The 16,419-nt window shown below is 39.2% G+C and overlaps 1 protein-coding gene across 1 annotated transcript in view; it reads left to right on the top strand.

Moving 5' to 3' along the window:
- The first annotated feature begins 339 nt into the window (after positions 1 to 339).
- The window catches only part of PAXIP1 (PAX interacting (with transcription-activation domain) protein 1), a 53,087-nt gene continuing 37,007 nt past the window's right edge, over positions 340 to 16,419 (top strand). The window contains exons 1-4 of the mRNA XM_012654144.1: positions 340 to 383; positions 4,568 to 4,611; positions 7,990 to 8,053; positions 15,436 to 15,549. Coding sequence (XP_012509598.1) covers positions 366 to 383; positions 4,568 to 4,611; positions 7,990 to 8,053; positions 15,436 to 15,549 — 240 coding nt within the window. The 5' untranslated portion in view covers positions 340 to 365. The remainder of the gene's footprint in view (positions 384 to 4,567; positions 4,612 to 7,989; positions 8,054 to 15,435; positions 15,550 to 16,419) is intronic.

Genomic DNA, 16,419 nt, shown 5'->3' with positions numbered 1-16,419 from the left:
GCCAGGGAAGTCTTTGACTTACCTGTCGTAAAGGTCGGTAGTAAATATAATTCCTTTTATATCTTTTCATCATGTATCTTGCAAGCAATACATTGAAGTTTCAGTGTAGCCCTTCTCAGGGTCTTTGCTGAAGTTCCGCTTTATGTGGAAAGTCGCCAGGTGAATAAAGGCCTTTAACATCTCGACCTACCTTAGCTTCAGGCCCTTTCAGTTCAAACAAGATACAGCAAGGTTTCTATATATTATAAATCATTCTAGATCATCTTTTACACCTCCTATAGGCGTGATCTCGTGTTATTACTGCCTGGAAGCTCTCTGAGCCAAGGAAACCTGTCGTAGGAAGCAGATCTGTTGCCTTGAATCAGATGGGTGTTTGGATTATGGTAAGAGTGTGCTTGATTCTAAAAGCGGGCTAAGGCCCATCCAGAGCTGACTCCTGAGGAAGGGTTACTTTCCATCCCCACTGTGGCAAGTGGTCCTAATTTTCAGTTAGACCAGCTGAAGGGCATCCTCTTCTCCATTAATTACGCTGTTTACTTTCTGACAAGGGTCACAATGATCATCACTCACACTGTCCACCTGGTGTCCATCTGGACTGCTAGCCACCTTGACCTATGAGTAGTTTATTATAGACGGTGAGGGCTTCAGCTGGTGGGTGAGTTGTGCAGATTTTGTGTGCTGTTTTGTTGCAGCTGGTAAGTGAGCTGTTAAATGCGTGTTTTTAAAATCAGTTAATTTTGTAATTCTAATCCTTCAATTTTCTTTCTTGTCTTCTCTATCAGATATTTATTTAGAAATAGTTCTATACCACTACCGTTTTTTCACCTCTTCTTCAATCCTTTTGCCTTAAAAAAAATCAGTATGAAAGTTACTGTGTTTAGTGATGACGGTGTTAGGAGTTAAGAAAGATTGCCAGCCCGGTGAAGTGGCATAGCCGGGCACAGTGGCACGTGCCCGTAGTCCCAGCTACTCGGGAGCTGGAGAATTGCTTGAGTCCCGGAGTTTGAGGCTGCAGTGCGCAATGATCATGTCTGTGAGTAGCTCCTGAACTCCAGCCTGGGCAACACAAGCAGACCCTGTCTTTGAAATTAGAAAAAAAAAAAAAAAAAATGGTCATTAAGTAGAATTGGGGAGCAGAGAAGCTGTCTGGCTACTGGGAAGTGGTAACCTCACTGGTATCCAGGGTTTGAAACTCTGCTTTGAAGGCTCACAAACCTAGATTTTGAAAATAAACCTGAAAGTGGATGTCTCAAGAGAAGGTTTTTATAAGCCAAACTCTTAAGAGACTGCTGTCTAAGTCAAAGGAGTGTTAATTTGCATCGGTGAATATGATGGTCACGTTCACACGCAGGGTGCTTGTTTGAGCCTGGCCGGCTTAGGCACATTTTGTGTGCAGGTCCTTTTGTGAAGCCTGATTATCGGCAGGTTTCCTGGTCGGTTCACTTGTTGCCACTTTGTATGACTTGTCATGGGGACAAGGCTGTGAGCTAGGGCGCCCTCTTCCTTGGGCCATGTTTCTGTCCCTGGTTTGCTTCCTTCTCCTTAGCTATAGGGACTGTATCTCAGTCCCCTCCCCTTCCTGCACTTGCTATCACTCAGGCAATAGCCTGGAGCTATTGTCTAGTTAAAGTGACTTCGCATATCTTATGCAGATTTTGTAGTGAAAGTAGTCTTATAAATGCATTTTTGGGGCCTAGGTCATTGTTTCCTGACCAACTACAACAGTAGTTCTTAAACCCCCCCTTCATAATAAATACTTTGTAGCACCCCCTTTCTTATCCTGGAATGAATTCATGTATATGTAATATAAATTGCCCAAACTGAAATATAAATGAGAAATAAAAGGAAAACAAATACTAATAAGTATGTATTTCATTGTAAATACTTGGGTACAACTGTATTAGAGGATGGGATGCAATTTTCAAATGCCGCTATGTACGGAATCACTGAATGTAAACTGCTACAAAAATGCAGATTGATCCTTATATCCCACAAGTGGAAATCTCCAGCTGTGAGGTGACATTTTAGAGTGGTGATCATTCCTTGGTAAAGTTCTAAGCTAAACACAGCAGTCTTCTTATATTTGACACAGTACTCGTATTCTTGGGAAAGTCAGTATAAGGCTGCATAAAAATACCCATCACTTATACAATTAGCAGTGAGCTTCTATGATTGTCGCTGTGTTGCCAGTCTACTTTACTATAATATATCTCCATCCCACTTCCTTCTCCTGTGGCTATAGTACTTTCAACTGGATGCCAGCATGTTTCCTCTGTATCTAGTTCAGCATTCCAGCCAGCTCGTAATTTGTGACAGCACCTATATTGTCCAGGGACTATTCTGTTACATTACAGGGTGGTAGCATTTTTCAGAGCTGACTCAACAGTTTCTGTTCACTCTAGGGTAGTTCTAGTTGATCCTAATATTCTTAGTCTGAACCTATAGGCCTTTCTTATTTTGGATCCTACTGCTAATAATGGAGTCTGCATTTAGTTGCCTGAAGGCTGAGACCTGGTTCCCTAGGGGCATATCCCCGACTTTACCTTGATATTAAATTTGACAGAGCATTTGAAAAATAAGGCATGCTTATGCATACTGACAGTTTATGCATCATTTACATATTTGAATTTTATAAATGTCTAAAACTTGCTTCTTTAGGCACCAAAAATTTTTAAATAATATTTTTAATAGAGATATTTTTCTCAGTGGTTTTGGGGCATCATTGTAAATGTTAATTATGCTGACTTGTAGTGGGTTTATTTTTATGTATTGCTCTTTGCCTTCAGGATAAATAGCTCATTACTGTGCTTTTATAGTTTTCCATTTCTGCTTTCATACTGTGGCCTACTTTTTTTTTTTTTTTTTAATATATCATACCTTTGCTCACCTTGATTGTGGCCTACTTCTTAACTTTGCATTATTTTATTAGACTTGCCTGGGACTCAGCTTAATTCAACTTCTTGGACTGGACTTTATGATAGCTACACCAGCAGTCTTTAAACTGGGATACCCCACCCCACTTCCCCAGGGGGAAGGCTTTGCAGGGTATATGTTGCGTGGATGGTTGTAGGGGGCATTTCCAGTTTAGTCCTTCCTGAAACTGTCTGGGAACGTGCCTGTGTCACAGTGGCCCCCTCCCACTTTATGCAAGAGTCATATCATCACCCAGGCTAATCTTATAGTGCATTGGCTCAGGCTCTGAAGATCCTGGACACCAGACAAAGGGACAGCTAGAAATAGTGGCTTCAGAGAATCCTCACTTAGTGCTCAGTCTTGACCTGTGGGCTCTGCGGGGCTTCTGGCGTCACTGTTGAGAGTAACGCTTGGCCGATGTGAGGGTGTTCTGTATTCAGAAGAGTCAAAGCCAATACATGTTCCTGATGCTAGCCCATTCCTTAATTTTAACTGGAATTTTCCCAGGACTGTCAAAAAATATGAAGATTTTTGTTGGATAAAGTACATGGATAGAAACACCAGGTGCTTTCTTTCAGATTTGGTACAGCTTATCCAATAAGTTAGTTAAAACCTTTGGTAAAATTATCAAATCATCATGAGATAATTTTCCCAAGTATAGCCATTCTTTATTTTATAAAACATTTAATATGCCTATCTTACAGAAAATATGCTTATTTAAAGTGCTGAAAAATTGTAGATTTCCTCTAAAAAATGATGAGGGGGGCACTTCTTTGTCTGAAATTCATTTAAGGTGTACATGACAAAAACAGTTTGAAGATCGGCCTAGAAGATGAGTTGCAGGAGAGCAAAGACTGCATTTCTCTTTTTCATCGTTATATCCTCAGCACCTTGCACATCTCTGCACAAAATAGATTCTCAATAAATATTTGATGAATGAGTTGATGGATAAGTAATGAGTATACATACATGTTTCAGTTGGCTGAAGTTGCTGGAAGTCACCAGCTCCCAGAATATAGTAATGTGGGCATTACTGTATTTTTAGGTATTAATTTTGTGAAGTAGAGCTTCAATGATTAGTGTAATTTTAAACGTTAAATATAGAAAGATAAGATATTTTTTTAAAAATATCTTGCTCAAAATGGAAGTAAGTAATCTGTTTTATAATTAGTCTGAGTTTTGAAATTTATAATAAATTACCAGGCAGATGTAATTTTTGTGGTTTATAAACATTGTATCTACTTGGCTTCATGAAAAAAAAACCTTATGAAGTTGGACTTGATTGAATTCAAGATCTGAGAAGGGGCCAGATGAGGGGCTGACTGGATGTGGAGGTGGCAGGGTGGGATGGGGAGTGGTTCCCTGTCCCTCTAGCTGGGAGGCCGGCAGTAGTAAGTGTGTAAACCTGGAATTTAAATGTCTGTGCATAATAATTTTTTTAAACATGGCGGTGCTTCATTTTGTAATTGGGTTTTTCACCGTGGGTGTTAATAACTAATCTTTTCTACCACTATGAATATACTTGTAATCTGGATGTTTTAAGATCGGTTATAACAGAATCTTTTAATTTCTAGGAACAACACTGGTAAAATAATGTCATTTTGATTATAAATTGAAAACAATTTTTCATTTGAGGTACTCTGCTCTTTTTCAGCCTTCTTGGGTGACTTTGTCCGTGCAGTGTGGAGCTCTTCTGCCGTATCCTTTTGCCGAGGCGGGAGGGGAGAAGGAATAACTCTGGGTTGAAGGTGGAGATGAGAGTTCCTGAATGAAAAGTGGATTCGTCGGCTAGGGCAAATCTTTTTGTCTGCATTCTCTGTCCCTCCTGTTTTCCGCCGCTTACCACACTTCATGTACGTTATCCAGTGTAAAAGGGGGACCAGCTACAATAAGTAGCTCTAGGACAGGAACTGGCAGGCACAAGTTCTAGTTCTCTTTGGCTTTTGTGGTGCTAGCTAGACAAAGAATCTTTCTAAAATTCTAAGTCTGTGTGAACCAAATCATGAACTATTTGAAGACTAGATTGGGAAAGAGAACATGAGAAGAAAATTTTTAGTTTTATAACATGCATTGTTAATCTTTTTAATTACTTTGGATAGAAGGCGTATTAATTCAGTACACATATGCCGTGGGTTGGGTACTGGAAATAGAGTTGTGAGAAGACGCAATTCTGTCTGCAGGGAGCCTGCTTGCATGCTTGTGTTCGTTCATGGCGCATTGCTTGCCGTGCACCTGCTCCAGCACTGCGGCAGGACCCGAAATGACACGTGCACAGGCCTCCTGTGCACTCTGCCAGGCCCGATGGCTCCTGTTTCACTCTGAAAGGACGAGCTTCCCTGGCAAGTCACACCAAGCACAACCTGATTGTGGGAATCACTTTTAAGAGTACCCGACACCATATAGTTATGTCAAAAATTTTAGACCCGGCAAGAGATTATGGCGTTCACCCTGTGGCTCTGCCAGGAAGTTCCTTTGAGTATACTTACTATCTGTTGAATTAATGCAGGTGGAAGGAATCTTATTTTAATGAGATATTTATAGAGGACCTCGAATAAACAGAGAAAACATTCCTTTAAAAGCAGTTGTTGGCTGAGTGCTGTGGGTCACGCCTGTAATCCTAGCACTCTGGGAAGCCAAGGCGGGAGGATCGTTGAACTTAGGAGTTCAAGACCAGACTGAGCACGAGCAAGACCCCCATCTCTACAAAAATAGAAAAAATCAGCCAGGCCTGGTAGTGCGTGCCTGTAGTCCCAGCTACTTGGGAGGCTGAGGCAGGAGGATCACTTAAGCCCAGGAGTTTGAGGTTGCAGTGACCTATGATGATGCCACTGCACTCTAGCCAGGGCTACAGAGTGAGGCTCTATCTCAAAACAAAAACAAAAACAGCAGTTCTTGGAGGATGTGCGGAACTTTAGCAACTCCAACTAAAATATTCTAATATTTCTCATCTTCTCGTCTATAGTCTAAAGAGTTGGAGGAAATTAATTCTTGGATTTTTTTTGTTGTTTTTTAATTTTGTGTTTGTTTTCTTTATAAGCACAGGTAAAAAGAACTGGGAGAGGGATGGATATTTTTGAGGCTGAGAAGCTAGTTTTCCTGTTCTAGGTCGTTTACTCTCCACGCAACACTTCCTTAAGAAGCTGTCATCTCCTTTATTTATTAACTTATTATTTATTTATTTTAAATTTCAGCATATTACGGGGGTACAAATGTTTAGGTTATTTATATTGCCTTTGCCCCACCCGAGTCAGAGCTTCAAGTGTGTCCATCCCTCAGATGGTGTGCACTGTACCCATTAGGTGTGAATGTACCCATCCCCTCCTCCCCACTCCCACCTGCCCGACACCCGATGAATGTTATTACTATATATGCACATAAGTGTTGATCAGTTAATACCAAATTGATGATGAGTATATGTGGTGCTTGTATTCCATTCTTGTGATACTTCACTTAGTAGAATGGGCTCCACTTCCATCCAGGATAATACAAGAGGTGCATTATCGCTGTTGTTTTTTGTGGCTAAGTAGTACTCCATGCTATACAGACACTACATTTTATTAATCCACTCATGTATTGATGGGCACTTGGGTTGTTTCCACATCTTTGCAATTGTGAATTGTATTGCAGTAAACATTCTAGTCATCTCCTTTGAGCTCTTACTTGCCTATCCACAAGAAGCCTGAAGGAATGGAAAAATGGAACCCAATCCCCCATACTCTCTGGTAGACGTTGTACTCTGAGATTTGCCTTTGTTAATGTTTCCCAAGTTTTTGAGAGTAGACAATCCTGAGCCAAGATAGGACGATGAGAACGGATCTTGGATAATGGGGCTGAAGGTGTCATGTTGAACTCCAGAGTTTGTTTCAGTCCGGGAGGTCTCAAATGTTTATAAAATTAGTCAATATATCTGTCTACCTGTATAGGAGACTTCACAATTGCAACAGAATTTTCAATCTGGTATTTTTCTTAATTCACCTATCTTAATAGGTATATTTTTCTCCTATAGGGAAAGAGAAGTAATATTAATACCTTAACCCATTTTCATTTCTGCACACTCCACATTGTTCAAAAAAAGTCATTGCGTTTGTTTTAAATAGACTATAAAGTATAGGCACATTGAGATCATGTCTGCCTCATGTTTAGCCACATTCCCAGTGTCTGGCTTATAGTATGCTCTTAGTAATCATTTTGGTGTTTTGTTTTTGAGGCAGAGTCTCGCTCTGTTGCCCCAGCTAGAGTGCAGTGGAGTCATCATAGCTCACAGCAACCTCCAACTCCTAAATTCAAGTGATCCTCCTGCCTCAGCCTCCTGTGTAGCTGGGATTACAGGTGCACACCACCAGGCCCAGCTGATTTTTTCTGTTTTTTGTGGAGACGATGTCTCCCTCTTGCTCAGGATGGTCTTAAACTCCTGATCTCAAGTGATCCTCCCACCTCGGCCTCCCAGAGTGCTAGGATTACAGGCATGAGCCACAGTGCCTGGCCTCAGTAATCATTTTGAACAAATTTTAAAAATCAGTTTTAGACCTAGGAGGGAATTATATATATATTCCAACTCTTGTTTTATAAGGGAAACTGAAGCTCACAAGTGTCTTGTCTAAGTTCACCAAGTTAGTGGTGATAATAAAGCTAGAACTCAATTGAGCTCTTTTATGAAAGATTCTGTTGTGCAACAGAAGCAGTCACATTAATGTTTCATTGTAAAATAAACTTAAGACATTTTCAATTTTCTTTTAAAATAATTGCTGCGCCCTCTGTGTGCATGTATGTGTGTATGTGTGTGTATAGTTAGCTAGCTGTCAGAGGTCAAATGGTTTCCCCCATGAGTATATTGCGCTTATTTGATTTATTATATAAGTGCAGAGATTGGATTTTAAAATGTGCTTTACAGAAAATTGTTCAGTTCTATCTGTGCCACCCGCTTCTCTTTAGTCTACCCTGCACTCTCTTTGGCCATCTTAAGTCTGTCGCTTTCATAAATGGACTGAGTGGGAGGGAGGGGGTGAGTAATGTCTGTTAGTGAAATACAGGTTGCACTAATCTTATTTCATTGTAAACTTAATAACTATGAAACAGAGTAAATGGTTTTTCCCCGGAGTCATGTCAAATATTTTTTGGAATCACTGCCTGCCTTTCTCAGGTAAGCATGGTTACAGAGGGTCTTGTATTATTTACATATGACAGTTCTGAGTTTTTCTGTCATTGCACTTGTTACCTGTTTGTTAACCAGTTTTAGAGAAGCTATTTAATAAACTGTATGTCTAATATGAACTTATGACACCATTAAATATATTTAAATATTCATGCTTTTAAGATTTAAAGCTTTTAGTGGGTGAAAATGGTTTAATTTAAAAGATTTAAAACTTGAATATGAAAAAATATTAAAAATGAAATTAAAAGATGACGAGGAAAATTCAGTCAGAAATACAAGCGAAGAATTGCCTTAATAAATAAAGAGCTCCTACAGACCAATAAGAAAAACATAATGAAGACCTTAGCAAATGAGGCAAAGAAATGAATTTACAGCTTATAAAGAGGAATTACAAATAATAAATGTAACAAAGCATTTGATACTCTTTATAATCAAATACATGAACATTTTAACAGCAATGAGATAAGAATTTTTGTTCATCAAATTTATAACAGTGCATTCAATGCTGGTGGAGATGCTGAAAACTCCCCTACTCATTGTCCGCAAGAGGTAAATCAAGGTAACAGTTTTCTAGAAAAGGTTAGCAGTGTCAAGAACCTTAAAGTACTCATTCTGTTCTTTCCCGTAGTTCCCTTATGTTAGAAATTTATCCCAAGTTGATAGAAGTAAGGACAGATTGACGTATAAAGATGTTCACAGCATTATTTATAAGATGGTAAAATCAGAGACAATTAGATCATCCACTGTTTGGAAATGTTTAGGAAACCTATTATGTATACTTATACAATAGCCGCATTGCTATTTTTGAATTATGTTTTATGGAAATTTGTAAAGATATGAGAAATGTTTTAAATGGACAAAAGCAGGATATAACATAGGTATTTACAATATTACATCGTCAAAATAAAATATATAAGAAATATCTGAGTGAAGGGACCAAAATGTTAACAGTGGTTAATTCTAGGTAGTGAGAGAAGTGAATATTTAGTATTTCTTTATTGTATTTGTCCTCCTCACCCCCAGCTAAGAAACCTCAGATTATAATTAAAAAAGTATTATAAAAAATCAAATTGGCATTGTTTAAACTTGTTTTTAAATTGCATGGAATAATTCGTTTAAAATCAGTGGTCCTTAGACAGGAAAAAGTGCATTATAGAGTGTCCCCTCTCATTTGACCTGACAGCCTCATCCCAGGCTGTCGTTTTGGTGCTTGTAGGTGGTATTTTTGAGAAACTATTTAGTCTTCCTTCTCTATGCAAACCTTTGAGAAAGGGGCATGTCAAAGATATTAGGTGACATGGAAAGGAATTTGATTATAGCCTCACTTTTCCTTATACCTTTGTGACAGAGGATTAGGGAACCAGGTAATATTGGTTCCGTGTTGTTAGGTTGTTGGCCAGACTCAACTGTTAATACAAAGGATACTACCAGTCTGGATTTGTCTCTCTCCCTACTGTCTAAGCTGTAAGTAAATTGGTTTATCTGTGGTTTCTGTGTTTTTGTTTCTGTCTTTTATAAATTCTGGAAGTTCTTTAAAATCCTCTCATTTTGTTTTTGCTACATCAATTTGATGGAGAGCCTTAAAAACGCAAAATTGGTTCTTTTTTTTCTCTTTAACAGAAATTTTTTTGATATTTGTATTTTGCAATGTTTTTTCATATCTGTTTTAAGTGTATGTTTACATGAATGATCTTTAAAGTTGGCTAGAATGAAAAGTTTTTAAGCTGGGTGCTATGGTTACATGTAATTTTTATTGTTTTCCTTATACTTCTCTGTATGTTCCAAATTTACAATCAACATATCAGAAAAGTTTTAAAAACATTTTATTACTATTACTACTTTTGCATAAACACAGTGTACTTTGGCTAAAGTGTGAATTTATCATTTAATTATTTGCATTGGTTGATTTCTGGGTTTCAGAGACTCAGAGCCGATTATCCAGACAGGATTCAAATTGAATGAGAAGGGGAGAGAGGAAGAAGGGCCATTCCGAGCTTGGGATGGGCCAGGGAGTCCTGGGGGCATTTTTCAGAGATTGAGGTCACAGTAGCATGGATTTAACAGACTTGGTGAAATAAGTGAGAAGATCAAAAGTATATGAGTATAAAATGATCACAGGGTTTTAAATTAGGTAATTAGATATTGTTAAATCTTCACTATGAATTTAGCACCAGAGAATACTATTAGTCTTGCAAAGAAAGAACTAATAGTTACGGTTGACAGAGGTTATAATATTTGTAATAGATTGTTGTATAATACGCATTATAAATGAGTTATGGTACACATGATACATGTATGACAGAATGCTAAATCAGGACACAGGCGTGAATGTGTGGGTTCAGGAAGGAGGACCTCTGTCTGGGCTGTGAGGTGAAGAGAGCCTTGGTAACAGATGTGCAAGCTGAGTGGGCTTTGGACAATAGGCAGGGAGGCAGGGAGGCACTGCAAATAACGCAAGATGGAAGGAGAGATCCGGAATGCACAGGAGCCAGTGATGAGGAGACTGAGTCAGAGCCAAGGTTATGTGTTTGGGTGTAGAAGGAAAAATGGTCGGGTAGGAGGATGTTAGAGATGATAGGAAGCCTTGAAACCAAGGTTTGTGAGTTGGGACGGGTAGGGTAGGCAGCAAGATGCTTCTTCACTTTTTTTCTTATATATTCAATTTTGGATTATAAATGTTTGCATCAGAAAATTTGGGAAATAGAAAAGCAAACAAAATGAAACTCACCTGTGGTGGTTGCAGGTAAAACCGGTCTGTGAGCTCTGAGGGTGGCATGTGGGGCAGGGCAGACTGGAGTTTTGACAGGGTGGAGATCCAGGTCCAAGGCAGCAGGTAGAACGTGGAACCCGGCAACAGATGGGACTCAGCAGGTCTCGGTGTCTTGGGACGCTGCATGCACCTCTGTGCCAGGCCCGTGGTGGGTGCCTTCCTGTGGGATCAGGAGCTAGAGGTCGCAGCATGGTTTCAGATGAGGAGCCCCCTGAAGCGGGAGCATCGCCGGAGCAGGTGGAGCGCAGAGGGAGCCTGATTTGTGAGAGAAGGTGATGACGCTGGTTTGGAACACGCAGTCTGGGTGTCGAGCTCTGCAGACGTAGGAACTCGGAGGTGCTGTGGCGTGAAGGAGAATCCCAGAGTGAGGTAGAGAGAGGAGCAGATACCTGGGAATGCAGCCCTGGCTGACGTGTAAAGAGATTTGGGGAGAAGAAAAAGGAGCTTGAAAATAAATAGAGATGATATTGGAGGAGTAGAATGTTATTTTTAGAAACCAAGAATAAAGTCAGACTTAATCGTTTTTATTTTTTATTGCTGGGAAATAGCAACATCCTAGATAAAGGTTTAAAGCATAAGTGGGTAGGAGGTAGTTGTTCATACTCCCTCAGTCCTGATCTGTGACCCAGGAGGAAAAGGATGATAGAAAGTGGTAAAGGAGTATTGATTGGCTCAGTGAGCGTCACACAGGCTTAGGGGTCTGTGTAGGTTTTGGGTTCTGGGCTGAGAAGATACCAGTGCGGTCCCTGTCGGGGAAGGGGGATGGGTCTCCTAGGAAGAAACAGTTAGGTGAGCACGCTGTCAGAGAACACAAGTGTCTAGATTCTTAGTGGTAGAAGAGTGTCATTTGATTATATGGTCCGGGAGGGGGCCTGCTGGTGACAAACTCAGCAGAGGTGCTGCTGACCCACCTCCAGATGAAAGGCAGAATTTTATATAGGTGCTAAATTTGTCAAGGGGAGCGGTTGGGTCTGACGGACAAAAAGATGAATTTATCAGCAAGCTCTTTGATAGTATTTTGTATCCTTTTAGCAAATTCATTAGGTAAGAAAAATCAGAACCCAGAATCGGTATGCTCTTTATGGGTCACCTACTATACTTACTGTCACAGTTCATCACTTACTCCAGTGTGTCATGGGGTCACATAGAAAACACTTTTTAAATTTAGAAAGATTGTTCTAATAAGGACGGGGAGACTTTGATAGTAGCTTATGTGAGGAAACCCTGGAAATTTTAGTTTAAGAAAAGTGCACTGGGAGCTCTGATATTTTGTGGTTGCTAAAAAATGTTAATTTGGTCTTAAGATATATTAATAAACCTATGTACAGTGTGCAGCTAAGGGGCTTTGGTTCAACAAATCCTTGATGAGTACTTCCTTTGTGACAGGAAGAATGCAAAGGAGTACAGAGTCATTAAGATGTGATTTCCCCCTCAGCATACAGTCTAGAAGGGGACAGACGTGCGAATAAATATGGTATGTTGCAACATATGCACAAATGCAAGTGGGTACCAGGTATAGAAACAAACAGTTGGGAGCGATCATGATGGTTAGTCTCCGCACTGATTGAAGACCTTGTCCGCGCTCTGCAACACCCGTGCACACACGCGCTCACATACACGTACCAGGCAGGACCCACCTCTACGAAAGGACTGTTTGCTTGGTGGTTCTCAGTGACCTTCTGTCTTTTCCCCGTCAGGGTGTTGATACAAGCTGGAGCTCTTTGTTGGAGTCTTCCAGAGCTCTCCCAGGGAGAGGTAGGGAAGGGAGCTTGTGCCAGCAGAAGTTGGGAAGCACAGAGATCATCTGCCTTCTTCTGACGCGGTATTGATGCAGGCTGAGGCCTCTGTTGTAATGTGCTGGGTAGGTTTCGGGGACTAGGTCAGGAGTCTAACGGAGAGCCTGGCCAGGTTATAATTTAAATCTAGAAGACTGAAAATAAAAGTCCTTTCCATTCTGTCTGAATCAACAGTATTTCTTGACTGCCTACCCATGTGCCTTGCACTGTACTAGGTACTGTGAAAGATACCAAAGAAGTTTAAGACATAATTTTTGTAAGAGTCTAGTCTTTAATAAGTAGCATTAGAGTTCATAACCAAGACTGAATAGGGAGAAAGTCACTAAACTAGAAGGGAGGAGTGTCTTTCTGGGGGTGGTGAGACCTGAAGGAGAAGGGAGAGTGTTCCTGATTGGTTTAAAGGAAAGTGTTCATTCCTGGGGGCACAGAGATGAAATTCTAGTCCTCTCCTCCGAGTCGCTTTAGGGGGTGGGGGAGGGTGGGGAGACAAATAAGCGGTTGTAGGGTGTGAGAAGTATTTAGATTTCTGTCCAGCTTGCTTGTGGGGGCGCAGCGGTAATGATACCTGAGCTGAGTCTTGGAGGAGGAGGAGCTGAGGGCTGGGTAAGGCCTGGACACTGGGAAAGGCAGCGTGTTTGAAGAATGTCATCTAAGTACGGCTGGAGTTCGAGGTGCATGCGGGTGGCACTAATGAAAAGGAGGCGGTCAGGAGCCAGACAGGCCAGGGAGGGCCTCGACACCACATGGGGGATTTTGTGTTTTGGCCTGAGGGCATTGGGGAGACATCCAAGCTTTATTAGCCAACATGATAAGATTGTTATTTTGGAAAAATGGCTTTAAAAAAAGTACTTTTCCCCGATTATAAAATTAATGCTTTTGAAAATTTGGAAAATACAGAAAAGTATAAAAATGAAAATAAAAATGTCCCCATAATCCTATCACCACTAAGTAACTATTGTTAACATTTTGGTGTGGAAAGAGCATTCTTGATTATTAGTTGTGCTGATGGAGATTCATTAAATGAGCTGGTGTGGATGTTCAAAGTCATTTAAGCCAAACGCACAGCAGTGAAGAATCTGGGTCATGGGCGTTTTCCAGGCTGACATAGGCTAGTTGTTGGAGACACCGCGCTAATTCCAGGTGCGCTCCTCCCTATCTGATGGTCTTTCCACAGCAATATACCGCACCGTTGAGGTCGGCGCCTGTGATACAGGCCGAATAGGATAGAGGACTAGACTTACTGCAGTCGGTAAAATAAAAATAATACTTAACTGACGTATAGCCAAATCTTGGTAATAAAGGCATATCAAGATTATGTTTTTTAATTTCATTTTGAATAGAGATTATATAATGAGTCATTGGATTAATCTGTATTATCATGTAATTAAATCTCAACTCTCCAAATGTTGCAGGATATAAATGTTTTGTGAAAGCCTATAATAAAAATAACCTGGTCCAATCTTCTGAAACGTGGCACTGACTTACTAAATTAAAGAGATATAAAATAATGATTTGAAAAGTGATTTTAGAAAGTTACTGTGTTCTTATTAATATTCACAGAGTAATGTGGAATACAAAATAATTTCTGGAAATATTTGTAAAGGTGAGAGTAGATGAAGAATGTTAGATTACTGGTAGGCTGCATACTGGAAATTAAAAAGAAATTAATGTGCTACTTATCAATACTTTAAAAAATTAACTTTAGACAAAGTTCAGGATTCTTCAACAACCATAATCCTCAATTTATAATAAATTTATCCAGAAAAAAATTCACTTGGTTAAATGATTATCTTAGAATTAATGCTCATATCTTTATTTTTCTTAAATGTTCTTTTTTCCTCTCAGACTCTAAAATTTTATTTTTTTAGAAGTTATTTTTTACTTTACCAGTAGTAACTGCCCTTAGAGAAGCTGTGTACAACGGTGGGAAAGTACAGCTTGGACTTAGACCTGGGTTTAGACAGACCTGGGTTTCAAAAGCCAGCTTTTCCAATTATTAGGTATAATTTGGTGGTTTCCTTGTCTTTAAAATGGGGCTAATGATTCCTATTTCACGTGGCGGCTCTAAGGAGTAGGAATATACAAAAGCACTTAGCACAGTTCCTGGCACATAGTAGGCAGGCAATAAATGGTAGCTGTTTTTACTGTTACAGTGAAAGCCTGTTTTATAACATGCGCCGTTATATCTGGAGTCTTCATCACTACGCAAGCATAGGAATTATTCCTTTTATGCTTGCTCGCTTTCTTTTTTTGTCTTAAAAAATATTTATGTTTTTCCCTGAGCTTACAAACCACTGTATTTTTTATCTTTTTATTTTATCCATTTCATAATTAGTATTTGTTATCCATTAGTCTTAAGGAGTTCCTGAAATATGGTTTTGATATTGCTATTGTATTTAAACATTTTCAGAAATGACATAAATAGAAGCTGGAATGGAGTATTAGGTCTTTCTCTTTTTTTTTTCCCCCTGTGTGTTTTTTTTTATGGTTATAGACTGAAATAATCCTCCATTCAGTTTTTGGAATGTGGGTATAAATTTTTTTTATTCATTTGGTGATAAGGCAAAAATAAGTGATTTATACATAAAAACTATTTTAGGAATAAAGTTTTTATTATAATCAAATAGCTAAAAGCTTCTCTGTTTTTCCACTAATATTCCTAGGTTAATTTCATTTAACAAAGGAGCAAAGTAGACAAAGTAAAATTGTTATGACATCACATTATAGTCTAATAGCAAAGTAAAAATATGAACATGCACAGGTTAAAATGTATGGTAACAGCCTTATTTCTCACTTTGCATCAGGTGTCGTCTGAAGACAGAAGCGCCCTGTGGGCTTTGGTCACGTTCTATGGGGGGGATTGCCAGCTGACCCTCAATAAGAAATGCACGCATTTGATTGTTCCAGAACCAAAGGGGGTAAGCATTTCATGCGCATTCTCCTTTTTATATGTCATTTCAGTATTTCCAGTAATCAGATGTCCTTTTTTGAGCTGCTTTTAAGTTAGTTATTAGATTCCATTTACAAAAGCTGATTATATCGGTTCATATTATTTGTATCCAGCTTCATTTCACAAAAGCTGTGAGATGATTGTAAATTATATAATGAGCCAAATGTGACTTCTAAATATAAAGAAACTTGGCTTTATTTCATGGGGAAAATAGGAAACTTTTTTAATCTCTAGAATTTCCTTTGAAATCTAAGTAAAACTTTCGTTCCTTTTTATTCATGAAAAAATGTATTTTTGGTCCCCTTCACAATTTTTTAAAAGACCTATACCAGGTATAATTATAAACATGCATTTGATGAGGTTTTTGATATATTTCCTTCTTAATAAACTAGAATATATAAAAACTACATTCGTCCTGATAAGCACAGGGCTTTTATCCCTAAGCACTGGTGTGGCCATATGGATTTTGGCTGTACAAGTTGGGTCTCTGGGTCAGAAGCCTCTGCAACCCCTGGGGACTTGTTTGAAATGCAGTTGTCCAACCCTTACCCAAGTTTACTAAATCAGAACTTGTAGGGGGAGGAGAGGGGCCAACAGTCTGTGTTTGATCAAGCCCACTGGTGAGTGATTCTGTGATGCATACTAAAATTTGAGAACCACTATTGTATGGAAAGCAAATTTTTCTCTCCCATGAATAATTTTTTTTTATAGTTTTTAGAATCAAGTTTATTATATTTATAGTAGAAGAATCTTTTGACTAGTTAACTTTTTCCATGTATCAGTCCTTGCCTTCATATTTTTTTTTCGTTTGCTTTCAATCTGAATCAGTATTATTGTA

This window comes from Propithecus coquereli, unplaced genomic scaffold, assembly GCF_000956105.1.
Source record: "Propithecus coquereli isolate 6110/MARCELLA unplaced genomic scaffold, Pcoq_1.0 Scaffold439, whole genome shotgun sequence".
Taxonomy (NCBI): Eukaryota; Metazoa; Chordata; class Mammalia; order Primates; family Indriidae; genus Propithecus; species Propithecus coquereli.
The sequence above is the reverse complement of the archived record's forward strand: the minus strand, read 5'-3'. Positions and strand labels throughout refer to the sequence as shown.